Source organism: Scyliorhinus torazame, chromosome 19 (assembly GCF_047496885.1).
Source record: "Scyliorhinus torazame isolate Kashiwa2021f chromosome 19, sScyTor2.1, whole genome shotgun sequence".
NCBI lineage: Eukaryota > Metazoa > Chordata > Chondrichthyes > Carcharhiniformes > Scyliorhinidae > Scyliorhinus > Scyliorhinus torazame.
The window spans coordinates 141875032-141892293 of record NC_092725.1 but is presented as its reverse complement, the minus strand read 5'-3'; the positions used below and the strand labels follow the sequence as shown (position 1 = coordinate 141892293).

At 46.7% G+C, this 17262-nt stretch overlaps 1 protein-coding gene across 6 annotated transcripts in view; it reads right to left on the bottom strand.

Annotated features, from left to right (window-relative positions):
- Window positions 1-17262, bottom strand: part of LOC140396568 (cyclin-dependent kinase inhibitor 1-like) — a 161374-nt gene that overhangs the window by 19670 nt on the left and 124442 nt on the right. Inside the window, exons 1-2 of one of the 6 annotated variants that reach the window (XM_072485340.1) lie at window positions 12469-12563; window positions 9937-10340 (exon numbers count right to left, since the gene is read on the bottom strand). In XM_072485340.1, coding sequence (XP_072341441.1) covers window positions 9937-10333 — 397 coding nt within the window. In that variant the 5' untranslated portion in view covers window positions 10334-10340; window positions 12469-12563. Of the gene's footprint in view, window positions 1-9936; window positions 10341-11208; window positions 11461-11571; window positions 12078-12435; window positions 12564-17262 lie in introns of those variants that run through there. The other 5 variants (XM_072485337.1, XM_072485341.1, XM_072485335.1 and 2 more) reach the window with 5 other exon arrangements.

The following is a 17262-nucleotide window of genomic DNA, read 5'->3' as shown; positions in this document are numbered from 1 at the left end:
CAGTAGCACAGTGGTTAGCATTGTTGCTTCATAGCTCCAGGGTCCCAGGTTCGATTCCCGACTTGAGTCACTGTCTGTGCGGAGTCTGCACGTTCTCCCCGTGTCTGCGTGGGTTTCCTCCGGGTGCTCCGGTTTCCTCCCACAAGTCCCGAAAGACGTGCTTGTTAGGTGAATTGGACATTCTGAATTCTCCCTCGGTGTAACCGAACAGGCGCCGGAATGTGGCGACTAGGGGATTTTCACAGTAACTTCATTGCAGTGTTAATGTAAGCCTACTCGTGACAATAAAGATTATTATTATTATGTCTGTTTGTAGCCTGCTTACGTGCGCTTCACAATTTACTTTCCTATCTATCTTTGTGTCCTCAGTAATCTTAGCAACCAGACCTTCAATCCCTTCATCCGAGTCATTTATATAAATTGTAAAAAGTTGAGGCCCCAGGACTGATCCCTGTGGCACACCACACCTCACATCCTGCCAACTAGAAAAAGACCCACTTCTGCCAACTCTGCTTCCTGTTAGCTAGTCCATATTCAATCCATGTCAATATGTTATCCCCTACATAATGAGCTTTCATTTTCCACAATAACCTATGATGTGACACCTGCTGGAAATCTAAGTACCGTACATTCATCAGTTCCCCTTTAACCACATTTTGAAGGGTGGCAGACCTGCTCATGGAAAAGTTACTGCTCCTTTCTTACTTGGCACTAATGATTAATTAATATCTGAATTCAGACTCAAGAAAATTGTACCTGAAAAAAGTGCACAAAGAAAAACATCCGGACTTATAAACTCTGATATTCGGATCTGGATAGAATGGACACAAAACGCTATCAAATCTCATTAATATGGAGTAAGACTCAGTGAATGTTCAGAAAAAAGATATTTTCTTAATTGGTGGTAAATCTGAATTCCACTTAATTACTGACAGGCAAAGCCTCAGGTGAGTTAGGACGTATAAGCAGAACTTCACAGAGACAAAGTTCAGAAGTGCAAAAAACATATTGTCACTCTACGTTGACATCAACCACGTTAGATGATACAAGTCCAATAAAAAACAATCTGATTAATCAGGTGTTAAACAATCCATATTATGTACTCATTAAGAAAAAGATGGTACAGATGCCAACTTCAGAAACACCTCAGTTTGACCTCTTCTTCAAGAATTACTTTTCAAATTAGTTATTTGCAATATCTTTACAACAAGTAGAAGGACATAAGATTGGAGAGTGGAGTTTGGGGGGAAAATGCTAAAGGAACATTTCTCTGGATTGTATTACGTCAGTTAGTTGAACCTGCCTACTATCTGTGTGTTTAGAATATACTGGAATTTCTTGGCTCAACTGTAGATGGGAGAAATCACGGGTGTGATTTTCCCATTCGGCAGGAAAGTGCCCACGGCATCGGAAACGTCGATGGAACAGGCCGCTGGGGGTACCGATTCTGGCCCCTAGTGGGGCCCTCCGGCCTGCCAATCGGTGGGCCCCGATCGCGGGTCAGACCCCAGCGGAGGTCCGTCCCCCCCGGTGAAGGAGCGCCTCTTCCCCCCCCCCCCCCCCCCCCCCACAGGCTGCCCCCCGACCCGACACACAGAGTTCCCGCCGGCTGCGAGCAGGTGTGGACGTTGCCGGTGGGACTCTGCCGTTGCCGCTCGGCCCATCAAGGCCGGAGAATCGGCGGCCCGGCCGTGGACAGCGGCCCGCGACCGGCACCGCGCCAAGTAAATGGCGCCGACTCTCCGCTCCTCGGAGAATCGCCTGCTGGCATCGGACCGGTGCCGCGGGAAGAAATGGCGCGAACGGCGACCCTCCCATACCGCGCGGCATGGAAGAGCCCCGCCCCACATCTAGAAACCTTCTTGTTGACGGAGAGAGAGACTGCAGCACCTCAATAATTCCTGTGCCTTACCCAGGGTCTGTTCTATTCCGGCACACTCGTGTTGTGCAGGCAGACCACTGCTGGACCAGAGACTTAAGCCATCGGCCTCCACTTGGGTTGAATTATTTCAAAGCATTAAACTATCCGTGGAAACTAGTTTTGAACAACAACAGATTACATTTACAAACAGCTTTCGTAAGCTTGAAGTAAGCGCCTAACGTCAATGTTGACATATTAAAATGCGTTGAATAAACCATATATTTAGTATTATGCTTTGTGTCATTCATTTTAATTTATAAAAGATCACCCAGTTCAAACTCATTCTACATTTTTATGCATTCAAGGAAAATCAGTGTCGTCGGCTAGGCCAGCATTTATTGTCCGTCCCTAATTACCCCGAGGTGGGGGTGCTGAGCTGCCACCTGGAACCTCTGCAGTCCATGTTGTGTAGGTACACCCACTGTGCTGTTAGGGAGGGAGTTCCAGGATTTTGACCCAGTGACGGCGATATATTTTCAAGTCAGGATGGTGAGTGACTTAGAGGGGGGACTTCCTGGTGGCGGGGTTCCCATGTATTTGCTTCCTTTGTCCTTCTAGATGATAGTGGTCTTGGGTACTTGACTGTAGGAGTGTCTCCAGTTTTTCCAGAGTTCAAAACCTTTAACTAGTTAGTGACTAAGTTTAGGAGGAACTTCTTCACCCAAAGGGTTGTGAATCTATGGAATTCCTTGCCCGGTGAAGCAGTAGAGGCTCCTTCATTAAATGTTTTTAAGATAAAGATAGATAATTTTTGAAGAATAAAGGGATTAAGGGTTATGGTGTTCGGGCGGGAAAGTGGAGCTGAGTCTACAAAAGATCAGCCATGACCTCATTGAATGGTGGAGCAGGCTCGAGGGGCCAGATGGCCTACTCCTGCTCCTAGTTCTTATGTTCTTATGAATGCAAATCTGGAGTATTCATTACCTATAAGCCACACATATTGACTGATTTTAATTTTAAGGATGGTTGAGTGGTAAACAGAAATCAAATGGTGAGCAGAGGATGTTCTGAGATTCAGATTAAGGGACATAATTGGACAGAATTATAAAAAAATTAATTCATAACATCAACAACTTTATAGTGCCTTGAAGTTTTCTTTTTAGTTGCTCTCGGGATTTGAGTGTGACCATTTATTCGGGGCCAGTGTTTATTGCCCATTCCTAAATCCCCTTGTAAAGGTGGTGGTGATCCAACTACAACTACTGTGACTTGCTTGGCTAAATCAGAGGGCAGCTAAGAGTCAACCATATTGGTTTTGTTCTGGGGACACATGTGGGCCAGAATGGATAAGGATGGCAGTTTTCATCCCCTGTAAGACATGAGTGAAACAGTTGGGTTTTTATGACAATCCACTAATTCCATGATTGTTACGAATGAAACCAGAATTTTATTCAGGATTTATTAAGTGTAAATTCCTCTAAATGCGGTGGTCGGATTTGAACTCACGCCCCTGAAGGATCTGGCTGGGACTCTGGATCCAGTACCATTGCCACTATGCTATCACCCCCAGTGTAGAAACTAAGCGTGGTGCTTTCGGGGATGTAGGAGAGGAAGAAAATAAATAAATGGGAATAAATAATGAAACAAATACTGAGCCACAGAGGAGATTCCACAATCTTCCATGATCATGACAAATTATCACCATTGTTTTCCTCTGGTATCAATCTCAGTTCAGATGACTTGGGTCCCCTTGGGATTATCAAGTATTTCAGAAAAGATAGTATGACGTGCAGTTTTGAATTAAGTTCAATTTTGCTTCTAGACATTCTTTAACAGTTAAATAACATTTATGTTTTCAGGGAAGGTGATTAAAAGCATAACTCCATAAATATGTGTAAATATCAGAAGTTTTGCAAATGTCAAACATCTATTTTTCATTTTAACAAAAAGCTTCTGATAGGCTGTGAAATACATGGTCCCCAAGCACCTTTAGTTTGGCCACACTCTCTCTATTCCTTCTTTGTGCACAATGCCAGCTTTTAACCTCGGCTTTTTAAACGTTATGGGCATGAGAGGGTTAAAAATAAAATGGTCTCCAACTTGTAGATTTAAACCAACCTGGTAAAACTTTACCACTTGGCCAGGCCTGGAATTGAAACAACTGATACTTGCACCTCAATGTTTTGAACGTTCGAGCAACAGGAATTTCAGAAGTGGCAATGGTGGAATAATTAGCCTTCTGTAACAGTGTTCTTTTCTTTAAACTTACGGGGGATACAATTTGTTTTTAAAATTCAATGCTTAAAAGTCATTATTTTTTTGCCAAACACTTTCTGTTGAAACCTTGTTCAAGAAATCCTACTCTGAACTTTGCTGATGTGACCACAATCAAAACATTCCCCTGTTTACTCAATTAAGTAGATGGGGACTGATATGGACGGAGGAGAACGGCTTCCTCAATGTATCTATTATTAAATCTACAAAATTGACAATTGCTACCAGGATTGGTTCTTCATCCACTCCAGTGTAGGCAAACCTGTATGTGTTTTTTTGTACAAATACATATTATTTTCGTGATTTTGTTATTTGAACCTTTATATTTATAAAAGCTGTCATTTTATCAAGAGAAAAGTTACAATCTGTACAGACAGTAAAATGTTACATGAGATTTTAAAAAGTTGGCACTAATAGTATAAAGCAGTCCAGATTCGGGTTAACCAGACACTGTTCTTGAAGTAGTTAAAGAGAGGCCTAGAGGACCGACCCTCTGTTTAAAAATGTTTAATTCGTTTCATGACCTCTGCTCCCGACAGTGATATTTTTATTTGAAAACGAAGAGAAATACAAGTATCACACTTGTGAAATATTCAACTATCACTTGCAATGTATAATGTTTTTTATAAATGCATGGGACCTCACTTAGTATCATTACTATGTGCCATGTTCTAAATTATTTTAATCCCCAGACTAAAATTCTAATTCTTCTGTAAAACACAAACACTTCACATTACATGTTGCATGTTTTCACACAGTTGGAGGAATTTTGGTAATGTGCAGTTACCATGAAAATCACATGAGGAATTCAGAAACAGCAAAGACTTTTTAAAAAATGATGCATTATATTTGACTTGGATTAGAAGTGCTTTACACTGGCTGATTCTACAGGGTAGCATGGCAATTAATGGTGTTAATCTCTGGTGGTATCTAGAATAAGAACTAGAAAGCAAGTCTGGACTTCTGTAACTCTAATTTTGTTTTCTACAATCACTTCTCCAACTGCACATTGCCAGAGTGTAGTCTATCAAACAATAAGTGTAGTCTATTAAACAATTAACGCTCCAATTCGACTGATCGCTCCGTGACCCTCCCAACACCTGTCCACGAGTTGCGACACTGAGTTTTAAAATCCTGGTCCAGGTTATCAATATATAAAGTTGCCCTTATCAATTTTACTGTTACTTCCTCAAAAAACTCCAGCAAGTTAATTAAGTATGATTTTTCCTTAATGAGTCCATGCTATCTTCCATTAATTATCCTGCACTTGTCAAAGTGACTATTTTTAAATATATATATTTTATTGAAGTTTTTCAAACAAAGATTTTCCATTTTTACAACTTAATAAAGGAATATACATTAAACGTTATTTAAATAATATATTAAACTAACAACAGGTGGAAAAAGAAATAAACAAAAAGCAAATATCAACAACTAACTAAGAAAAACAAGAACACGGAATAATCCTCCCCCCCCTCCCCCCTGGGTTGCTGCTGCTGTCTTTTCTGTTTTTCCATTATCGTTCCGCGAGATAGTCAAGGAACGGTTGCCACCGCCTGGTGAACCCCTGAGCCGATCCTCTTAACGCATATTTTATTCGTTCCAGTCTTATGAACCCTGCCATGTCGTTTATCCAGGCCTCCACGCCCGGGTGCTTTGCTTCTTTCCACATAAGTAGAATCCTTCGCCGGGCTACTAGGGACGCAAAGGCCAGAACGTCGGCCTCTTTCGCCTCCTGCACTCCCGGTTCTTCTGCAACCCCAAATATAGCCAACCCCCAGCTTGGTTTGACCCGGACCCCCACCACCTTTGAGATCACTCTTGTCACACCCTCCCAGAACTCATGCAGTGCCGGACACGACCAGAACATGTGAGTGTGGTTCGCCGAGCTTCCCGTGCACCTCCCACGTCAAAGTGACTATTGATGTCGTCCCGAACTATTGTTTCCTGAAGTTTCCCTACCACTGAGGTCAAACTGGCTGGCCTGTATTGCTGGCATTATCCTTGCACCCTTTTGCAACAAGGGTATACCATTTGCAATTCTCCAGTCCTCTGGCACCACCTCTGTGTCTAAGGAAGCCTGGAAGATTATCATCAGTGTCTCTGCAATTTGTATTCTCACCTCCCTCAGTATCCTTGGAGCACCTCATCTGGTCTTGGTAGTGAATCAATTTTAAGTGAAGATAGCATTTCTAATGCCTCCTCGTTCTTAATTGTACATTCATCCAGTTTACCAGTTACCCCCTTTCACCCTGGCCTGACGAGCATCTTCTTCCTTTGTAAAGGCAGGTGTAAAGTACATATTTAATACCCCTGCTTTCTCCTGCCTCCACACACAAGTTCCCCTTCTGCCACCCCACCCCCAATCAGCCCCACTCTTTTACCACCCGTTTATTATTTATATGGTTATAGAAGACCTTCTTTCATAGAATCATAGAATTTACAGTGCAGAAGGAGGCCATTCGGCCCATCGAGTCTGCACCGGCTCTTGGAAAGAGCACCCTACCCAAGGTCAACACGTCCACCCTATCCCCAGAACCCAGTAACCCCACCCAACACTAAGGGCAATTTTGGACACTAAAGGCAATTTAGCATGGCCAATCCACCTAACCTGCACATCTTTGGACTGTGGGAGGAAACCGGAGCACCCGGAGGAAACCCACGCACACACGGGGAGAACGTGCAGACTCCACACAGACAGTGACCCAAGCCGGGAATCGAACCTGGGACCCTGGAGCTGTGAAGCAATTGTGCTAACCACCATGCTACCGTGCTGCCCCTATGTTAGCTGCCAGTCTCTTTTCATGCTCTCTCCATGCTTTTCCTATTAGTTTTTTCACTTCCCCTCTGGTCCTTCTATATTCAGCCTCATTCTCCATTGCATTTTCCACCTGACATCTGTCATACACCCACTTCTTCCTTTTCATCTTCATCTCTAGCGGTCTCGTCATCCAGGGCACTCTGTGGATTTATTTGTCCCATCTTTCCCCTTCAAGGGAATGCACAATGACATTGCCTGAATAAGTTTGATCGTGTCCCATTGTTCAGCCAATGTCTTTTCTGCCAACATTCGATTCCAACTCACTCGACCCAGGTGCATTCTCATCCTAAAGTTGGCTTTCCCTGAATTAATTATCCCTGCTCTAGTTTGTTCCTTGCCCTTTTCCATGGCCAACCTAAACCTTACGCTACAATGCTCTCGCATTGATATTTGATCCACTTGGGCCAATTCATTCCCCAGAACTAGGTCCCACAAGCCTTCCCTCTCACTGGACCGGAAACATACTATAGAAAATTATCTTGAACGCTCTCCAGGAACTCTCAACCCTCTCTGCACTATTCCTATCCCGGTCTGTATTTAGATGATTGAAGTCTCCCATTATAATTATTCTATAATTCCTGCACGTCATTCTGATTTCTTCGCAAATTTGTTTCTCTACATCACTTCCACCAGTTGGTGGTCTGTACACTACACCGATCTATGATATTGCACCCTTTTCATTCTTGACCTCTAACCAGAGTGATTCCATCCTTGACCTCTCTGGAACATCATCCCCCCAGCTCTGTAATGCCATCTTTAATCAATACCGCCACTCGTTCAACTCCCGCCGCCCTACTTTTCTCCCTTTCCTGTCTCTCCTAAACACCTTGTACCCAGGAATATTTAAGTCCTGCCCTTCCTTGAGCCAGGCCTCTGTGCTCTCAATAGCGTCATTATTCCATTTGTCAACCTGTGCCTGTAGTTTATCGATCTTATTAACCACACTGTGCATTCACACACTCGCACATGTAACCCTGATTTAGGCTTTTTTACTTCCCCCTTACTTTGACCCCATCAAATGACTTACTATTGCGTACTCCAGTTCTATCAAACTCTCCAAGTATTCTGTTGACCTTGATACTTCTCCGATATATCCTCTACTTCAGTTCACACGTCTTACTTCCCACTGCCAATTGTTCTCTTCTCGGAATTTTCCCTCAGGTTCCCGTCCCCTGCCATTCTAGTATAAACCCTCCCCGGTGGCACTAGCAAACCTCCCCACATGGATACTAATGCCTGTCCTGTTAATGTGCAATCCAATCTTCTTGTACAGGTCCTAAGACACAGAAAGAGAAGGAAAGTGGATTCCATGTCAAAGGAGACATGGTCAGAGGGTTGGATAAAATAATAAGATTGTCGTGAGAAATGTACACGGATGATGTAACGTTGTGTTTTGCATATAAAATGAAAATGTCCTGAATAAAAATGTACTTTTTTCAAATGATAAGATTGTAAAAGAAGAGAGGAACTTGGGAAAAGAATTATGGAATGACATCTTGGGAGTATGAAATGAAATGAAAATCGCTTATTGTCACAAGTAGGCTTTAAATGAAGTTACTGTGAAAAGCCCCTAGTCGCCACATTCCGGCGCCTGTTCGGGGAGGCTGTTACGGGAATTGAACCGTGCTGCTGGCCTGCCTTGGTCTGCTTCCAAAGCCAGCAATTTAGCCCTGTGCTAAACAGCCCCTATGAACAAGAGGATGAGAAAGTGTCCAGAAGTGGATGGATTCAGGAGGAATGGAAAGTTCAGGCAGCAAAGGGGTTACATGTTCGACGAGGTATAGAGGAAGGGAAAGTGAAGAAGCCACAGAGGATTTCAAGACATGGATTAGAATTTAAATGGCAAGACATTGGCAGTGGAAGAGAGCGAGTTGGAGGTGTGGGGCAGGGAGAGGGTGGTCAGCATGGTGAAAACAATCAGCAGAATTTTCACTGAGCTGGTATTTATGCCAATGGGAGGGGGTTGGATTGGAAGTCAGCATTCTAATAATCAAACCCCGATGATATAGGCAGGAGGATTTCACCAATGGATTGCACAGGTGATATTACAGAATTGAAAGTAGGCGAGCTTTGTGGAGTGAAAGTAAGGTTGGTCACTCAGGTTGGGGTCAAACAGCATATCGAGGTTAAAGTTTGGTTCACTTTGAGACAGTGGCAGGAGGGGCATTTATATAGCACCTTCCCTGACCAGTAAACATCGCAAAGCACTTTGTAGCCAATACTGAGGAGTAGCCACTGTGGTGACGTAAGAAACAGCAGCTAACTGCCACAAAGAGCCAGGTAGTAATGGCTGGATAAACTGTTTATTGTGATGTGGACTGAGAGATAAATATTGGCTTGGGCACCAGGAATAACTCCCCTGCTTCTCTGTGACACAGTGCCACAGGAGCTTTAACGTTCATCTGAAAACAATGTTGTTCCTGTCTCAGAGTTGCAAAGACAATGAGCAGAGTGGGTGGGACAGGCCCCTAAACCATCTCTTTACTTGCTCCAAAAGCCAATTCAAATTGAAACAAATGCTTGGTCACAAAAGAGATTTTCTGGATCCAAACTGAGAAGAACAGACGTCACGCCTGATCATTCCTTGATCCGACGCTCGATCTTAGCCACTTTTAAGTTTACCCGAGGGTGCTAACAGAGCCCTGGTTTAATGTATTTTCTGAAAGGCCGTCGGGAAGTGCAGCACACCCCGGGTTCTGCACTGGACTGTCAGCTTAGGCCGTTGTGCTGAAATCCTGAAATGGAATCAAATCCACATCCTTTTACTCAGGAATAGTGCAAGCAACTGAGGACTGGCTGACCTGGGGTGGAGTCAAGGCAGCCAGACTGTGCAATGCCAGCAGAGTGATAGAGAGAGGTGGTAGAGAGGTTGTCCCCTTCTCCATCTGCAGGTCTGCTTGTCTAGAGCATGTGGATGCAGGTATGAACATTTGAAGCAAATACAGAAGAGCCTGGAATGAAAAGGAATTGCAGAATGTACCTGTAATGCAGGTCTGTCTCCTTCGCTTGGGCTCGGCTGTCCCTTGCATTTTACTTTCCTTGATGGGGGCCACTGGGTGGCCAGAGTAACTGTCCACTGGGGCCTCTTGCAGTTCACACAAGCGTTTCCTCCTGTTGATCATACGGCTCCTGTAAAAAGCTGGGACATCTTGGCATTTCAGTTCTTCCCATTCCAGGGTCCCTTCCGATGGGACTTCCCTACCGAAGTCATAATTCCACTTTTGTCCGGCGGCTTCAACATTTGCCCGGAGTAAATGCTGAAAATCCTGCTGTAACTGCTCGTGGTCAACAGGGCCGAACAGGTTCCTCCGGACCTGGCCCGCTTTGCTCTTCAGGTCAATTTGCAGATTCTCTTCTTCAGCGTGTAAACCCATCATAGTGTCCCTGGTTAGAACAATTAAACAGAAAGGAAGCAACTTTTAGATCAAAATGGTAGCATCACAGAAACCCCAGAGAAATCAGAAAAATCCCAGATAAATGCCACAGAAATCCCATAGAAATCACAAATAACAGAAATCACAAAGAAATCCCGCAGAAATCACACAAAGTAACAGAAATCCCATAGAAATAACACAGAAATCCCATAGAAATCACACAAATAACAGAAATCCCATAGAAATCACACACAGGCAGCATGGTAGCCTTGTGGATAGCACAACTGCTTCACAGCGCCAGGGTCCCAGGTTCGATTCTGGCTTAGGTCACTGTCTGTGCGGAGTCTGCACATCCTCCCCGTGTGTGCGTGGGTTTCCTCCGGGTGCTCCGGTTTCCTCCCACAGTCCAAAGATGTGCGGGTTAGGTGGATTGGCCATGATAAATTGCCCTTAGTGTCCAAAATTGCCCTTAGTGTTGGGTGGGGTTGCTGGGTTATGGGGATAGGGTGGCGGTGTTGACCTTGGGTAGGGTGCTCTTTCCAAGAGCCGGTGCAGACTCGATGGGCTGAATGGCCTCCTTCTGCACTGTAAATTCTATGAAATCACACAAAGTAACAGAAATCCCACAGAAATCACACAAATAACAGAAATCTCATAGAAATCCCAGAAATCACACAAAGTAATGGAAATCCAACATAAATCACATAGAAATCCCACAAATAACAGAAATCGCATAAAAAACCCCACAGAAATCCCACTGCAATGACCCATCCCTCAGTGCAATGTCCAGGGTGACCTTCCCTTTTGGTAAAATCAGGTCAGTTACATGACAGCAGCTCCCAGCACAACTCAAAGGGAGTTTGCAGAAAACTGCCCACCTCGAGTTATTCCCAGCCCCGGCTGACAGGGAGGATGAACTTCAGCCAGTTGTTTGTGGCGAGCTGCTCCTGCAGAGGGCTGTGGCGATGCTGGAGCAGGCAGCCTGCTGCAGCCTGAGCTCGGTGCGGGGAGCAGCGACTGTTGCCGGGCTCCGGGTGGAACTGAGCTGCGAACGGCTCCCCAGCCCAGCCCAGCCCAGCCTCTTGCCTCCTCCGAGCCGCGTTTCCCCGCCAGCGGGCCAGTGGCGCTAAGTGCCATTAACTGAAGGTTGTGCAATAATCGCATTCCTCACTCTGCAGGCAGCATTGCTCCTCACACACACACACACACACACACACACAACCCCAAAGGTAGTGACGCACCAAACCTCACTCTCTGGGCTGACTTTCCAAATAATCCCCAAGGTGCCCAATTCAGGAGGGAGTGAGAGAGAGAGAATGAGTGAGAGTGACAGAGAGAGAGACAGAGTGAGAGAGAGGGAGGGAGAATGAGAGACAGAGTGAGAGAGAGGGAGGGAGAGAGAGACAGAGTGAGAGAGAGGGAGGGAGAGAGAGACAGAGTGAGAGAGAGAGAGGGAGGGAGAGACAGAGAGAGAGATTGAGAGAATGAGTGAGAGTGACAGAGAGAGAGACAGAGAGTGAGCGAGACAGAGTGAGAGAGAGGGAGGGAGAATGAGAGACAGAGTGAGAGAGAGGGAGAGAGAGGCAGAGTGAGAGAGAGGGAGGGAGAGAGAGACAGAGAGAGAGATTGAGAGAATGAGTAAGAGAGAGAGAGAATGAGTGAGAGAGAGAGAGAATGAGTGAGAGTGACAGAGAGAGAGACAGAGTGAGAGAGAGGGAGGGAGAGGGAGGGAGAGAGAGACAGAGTGAGAGAGAGGGAGGGAGAGGGAGGGAGAGAGAGACAGAGTGAGAGAGAGGGAGGGAGAGGGAGGGAGAGAGAGACAGAGTGAGAGAGAGGGAGGGAGAGAGAGACAGAGAGAGAGGGAGGGAGGGAGAGAGAGACAGAGTGAGAGAGAGAGAGGGAGAGAGAGAGGGAGGGAGGGAGAGAGAGAGAGAGGGAGGGAGAGAGAGGGAGGGAGAGAGAGACAGAGACGGAGGAATTGACAAAGTTCAGGTAAACTGCAGCAGCTCCGCAGACAGATTTCCATCCCCCCCCCGTCCATCATTGCGCACAAAATGCAGCCCCCCCCCCGTCCAAAACCCCTTTTAAAACAGATATTTATATACTGATATGGTGCAGAAGCGACCCCGGTTCCCCACCAGCTCTTGGCCACATCTCAAGCCAGCCAGGTTGCCCGGTGACCCGCCGCTTCCTGCTGCCCACAATATTCCAAAATGCACAACCTCGCCCCCTGGGCTCAGGGGTTAGTTGCCCCTCCCCAGCTGCCTCCATCCAGCCTTGGGGGGGGGGGGGGGGGGGGCAGCTTCTCCACGTGATAACATCAGCCACACAATCCCGGATTGCAGCTTGTCGGTCACTCACTCTGCAGTCAGCCTGTCACTCACTCTGCAGTCAGCCTGTCACTCACTCTGGAGTCAGTCAGCCTGTCACTCACTCTGCAGTCAGCCTGTCACTCACTCTGCAGTCAGCCTGTCACTCACTCTGGAGACAGTCAGCCTGTCACTCACTCTGCAGACAGTTAGCCTGTCACTCACTCTGGAGACAGTCAGCTGTCACTCACTCTGCAGTCAGCCTGTCACTCACTCTGCAGACAGTTAGCCTGTCACTCACTCTGGAGACAGTCAGCTGTCACTCACTCTGCAGTCAGCCTGTCACTCACTCTGCAGACAGTCAGCCTGTCACTCACTCTGCAGACAGTCAGCTGTCACTCACTCTGCAGTCAGCCTGTCACTCACTCTGGAGACAGTCAGCCTGTCACTCACTCTGGAGACAGTCAGCCTGTCACTCACTCTGCAGTCAGCCTGTCACTCACTCTGGAGACAGTCAGCCTGTCACTCACTCTGCAGACAGTCAGCCTGTCACTCATTCTGCAGTCAGCCTGTCACTCACTCTGCAGACAGTCAGCCTGTCACTCACTCTGCAGTCAGCCTGTCACTCACTCTGCAGTCAGCTGTCACTCACTCTGCAGTCAGCCTGTCACTCACTCTGCAGACAGTTAGCCTGTCACTCACTCTGGAGACAGTCAGCCTGTCACTCACTCTGCAGTCAGCTGTCACTCACTCTGGAGACAGTCAGCCTGTCACTCACTCTGCAGTCAGCCTGTCACTCACTCTGCAGTCAGCTGTCACTCACTCTGCAGTCAGCCTGTCACTCACTCTGCAGACAGTCAGCTGTCACTCACTCTGCAGTCAGCCTGTCACTCACTCTGGAGACAGTCAGCCTGTCACTCACTCTGGAGACAGTCAGCCTGCCACTCACTCTGCAGTCAGCCTGTCACTCACTCTGCAGACAGTTAACCTGTCACTCACTCTGGAGACAGTCAGCCTGTCACTCACTCTGCAGTCAGCCTGTCATTCACTCTGCAGACAGTCAGCCTGTCACTCACTCTGCAGACAGTCAGCTGTCACTCACTCTGCAGTCAGCCTGTCACTCACTCTGGAGACAGTCAGCCTGTCACTCACTCTGGAGACAGTCAGCCTGTCACTCACTCTGCAGTCAGCCTGTCACTCACTCTGGAGACAGTCAGCCTGTCACTCACTCTGCAGACAGTCAGCCTGTCACTCATTCTGCAGTCAGCCTGTCACTCACTCTGCAGACAGTCAGCCTGTCACTCACTCTGCAGTCAGCCTGTCACTCACTCTGCAGACAGTCAGCCTGTCACTCACTCTGGAGACAGTCAGCCTGTCACTCACTCTGCAGTCAGCCTGTCACTCACTCTGCAGACAGTTAGCTGTCACTCACTCTGCAGTCAGCCTGTCACTCACTCTGGAGACAGTCAGCCTGTCACTCACTCTGGAGACAGTCAGCCTGTCACTCACTCTGCAGTCAGCCTGTCACTCACTCTGGAGACAGTCAACCTGTCACTCACTCTGCAGTCAGCCTGTCACTCACACTGCAGACAGTCAGCCTGTCACTCACTCTGCAGTCAGCCTGTCACTCACTCTGCAGACAGTCAGCCTGTCACTCACTCTGGAGACAGTCAGCCTGTTACTCACTCTGCAGTCAGCCTGTCACTCACTCTGCAGACAGTTAGCTGTCACTCACTCTGCAGTCAGCCTGTCACTCACTCTGGAGACAGTCAGCCTGTCACTCACTCTGGAGACAGTCAGCCTGTCACTCACTCTGCAGTCAGCCTGCCACTCACTCTGGAGACAGTCAACCTGTCACTCACTCTGCAGTCAGCCTGTCACTCACACTGCAGACAGTCAGCCTGTCACTCACTCTGCAGTCAGCCTGTCACTCACTCTGCAGACAGTCAGCCTGTCACTCACTCTGCAGTCAGCCTGTCACTCACTCTGCAGACAGTCAGCCACACAGCACAGCGCCACCATTGCAAAGTGTTCACCATCCAGCCTTCACATTCCAGGGCCCAATGCTGCACCACTTACATCCCTATCGCCCCGGCCACGGACAGACTTTGCAGGGTGGAGAAGGAGAGTGGTGGGGGAAGTTGCATAGATGAGGCATAGGTCAGGATGAGGTAATGAGCAAAGTCAACCAGAATTACCTGCATTTATAAATTGTTTTTCACTTCCTCAGTACATGCTTTACAGCTAATTAATTATTTTTCAAGTATGCTTATTATGATATATTACACTCAAGAAGCTCAGCACCATCCCAGGATACAGCTTGATTGGCATCCCATCCACCATCTACAAGATGCACTGCAGCAACTCACCACGGTCCCTTCCATCTAAAGCAGTAACGTGGAAGAAGGGCAGTAGGTGCATTGGAAACACCACCACCCGCAAGCCCCCCTCCAGGTCTCACACAAGCCTGACTTGGAAATATTTTGTCGTTCTTTCACTGTCACTGGGTCAAGATTCTGGAACTCCCTTCCTAACAGCACTGTGGGTGTACCTACGCCACATGGACTGCAGCGGGTTCAAGAAGCGGCACCTTCTCACGGGCAATTACGAATGTCACGCGATGCTGGCCTAGCCAATGACACCCACATTTCGTGAAGAAATAAATTTATGTGCAGCAAGGTCCACAAACTGCAATCAGATGAATGATCAGCTAATCTGGTTTTAATGTTAGTTGAAGGATACATTTTGATCAGGGCATCAGCAGAATTTGCCTACTCTTCTTTGAATAATGCTTTGGGTAATGCTTTGGGACATTTTATGTAGACCTGCAGCAGTATCTCATCTGAAATACATTGCAGTACTCCTGCCTCAGAGCTACTCCTGTCAGTCTCCACAAGTCTTTGGCCCTTGTCTGCCCAACAATTACAGTCACCAGGTTTGTAAATGTAATCACAATTACTGTTTATTTATAACAGAAACTATGATCAAATATGCAGCAGGTACAACTGGTTAATGATTATCAAATTCCTAATCCCCCAGTTTAACTTGCCCCCACCCTCTGCACATACACACACACACACACAAGACAGACACACACAGAGGGGAGAAGAGGGGTGAAAATAATAAGTAAAAGAAAAAAGAGTATTTGTTCAGATGGTTGTTTTCAACACCTTGCTCCTCTTCAAACTTTGCTTTGAGTTCAAGGGGTTTTAAATGTAGATTCACTCAGATCTCTGTAGTTTCAGGAATATGCTCCCAGCCTTCCTGGAGAGAGGGAGAGATCAAGCAGGTCCTGGTCTTTGTTTGCAGCCTGTAATCATTTTCTTGTAGATTCATTCATTCAGCTTTTCTGCAGATTCAGAAATACATCGCTCCCAGCCTTTGTGGAGAAAACATGGAGGAAAGAGAGAGTACATCCTTGTCCCTGCTTCCAGGAGTCAAACTAAGGTCCTTGGGACTCTGAAAAGCATTCCACTGGGACAGGATCCATTACCACCTGTGACCGGGCAGAGTACGGCCTTTTGGCCAATTCATTTGCCGCTAGCCAATCAATTAAACTCAGCCCCACCCCATCGCCTCCACTGGTTCAAAAAGTCCGAGGTTTCCTGTTCAAACTAGCAGAATGTTCTCTCCTGTAACTTCTGAATTCCTCACTCCTCTCTGCTGTTTGACTTGAAGCCACATGTCCATGAACCATCCATGGATCAAAAATGATAATAACAAAAAAGTGAAACATGGGAATAAACAGGAAGGACCCTTGCAACAGCTAAACCAATTGGCTTCAGTTCTGCTGCATTGAATTGTGGGACATTTCAGCTTAAACAAGTATTACTATTGGGCAGGCAGTTGGAAAATGCAACAACATTGGGGTAGATGAAGAGGCAGGTCGACACACACAATTTGATTTAGACTTTTGGATCATAGTTGCCAAAAAGCGATGCATGAATAATAAGAGCAGAAAGTATTTTGGGATGCACTGCAGATGTGAGTATGGGAGAATAAACCACTTGAGAAGATGTAAGGCAGGATTTCCAGGCACTGCTAAGGTCATTAATGGAAGTGTACTGGGCCTAAAAACACCAGGAGCAGCCAGCATGCTGGTTTCCAACCCTATCCCGGTGCTGACTGTTTCGAGGTGGTTTGGGGGCTGCCAGGACTATCTGCCCTCTGAAGGCAGGCAGTCAATTAGGCTCATTAAACACCTTGGAAAAGGTCAGTTTAAAAGGTCGACTGAAATTTGGCAGTTGCCGTCTGATTTCCTGATGTTGTGGGACACAGTTTGACTGTCTGGATGTGGGCACCCACTGCCAGGCTCAGGGACCAGCGTGCCAAGAAGGTCTCAGGCCCTCTGTGCCTGCCTGGGTGGGTGTGCAGTGACAGGCTACTTTGTCGAGGGGCTTCCCACTTCCTAACCTCACAGCGGTGGCCTGGCTGCTTTCCTCATTTTCTATTTACATTTTTAAATCCCATTGACTTTTCCCTCTCGCGGTGGGTTCAGGATCCAGAAACAGGCCCAACTTCTATTTCCCACCCCCAGGATGAGACTTCAGCTTGTAATGATTTCAAATCAAGAAACTGAGTACTTTGGAGTCCGACTGGAGAGGAGAAGTGGCCGGGTCTCAT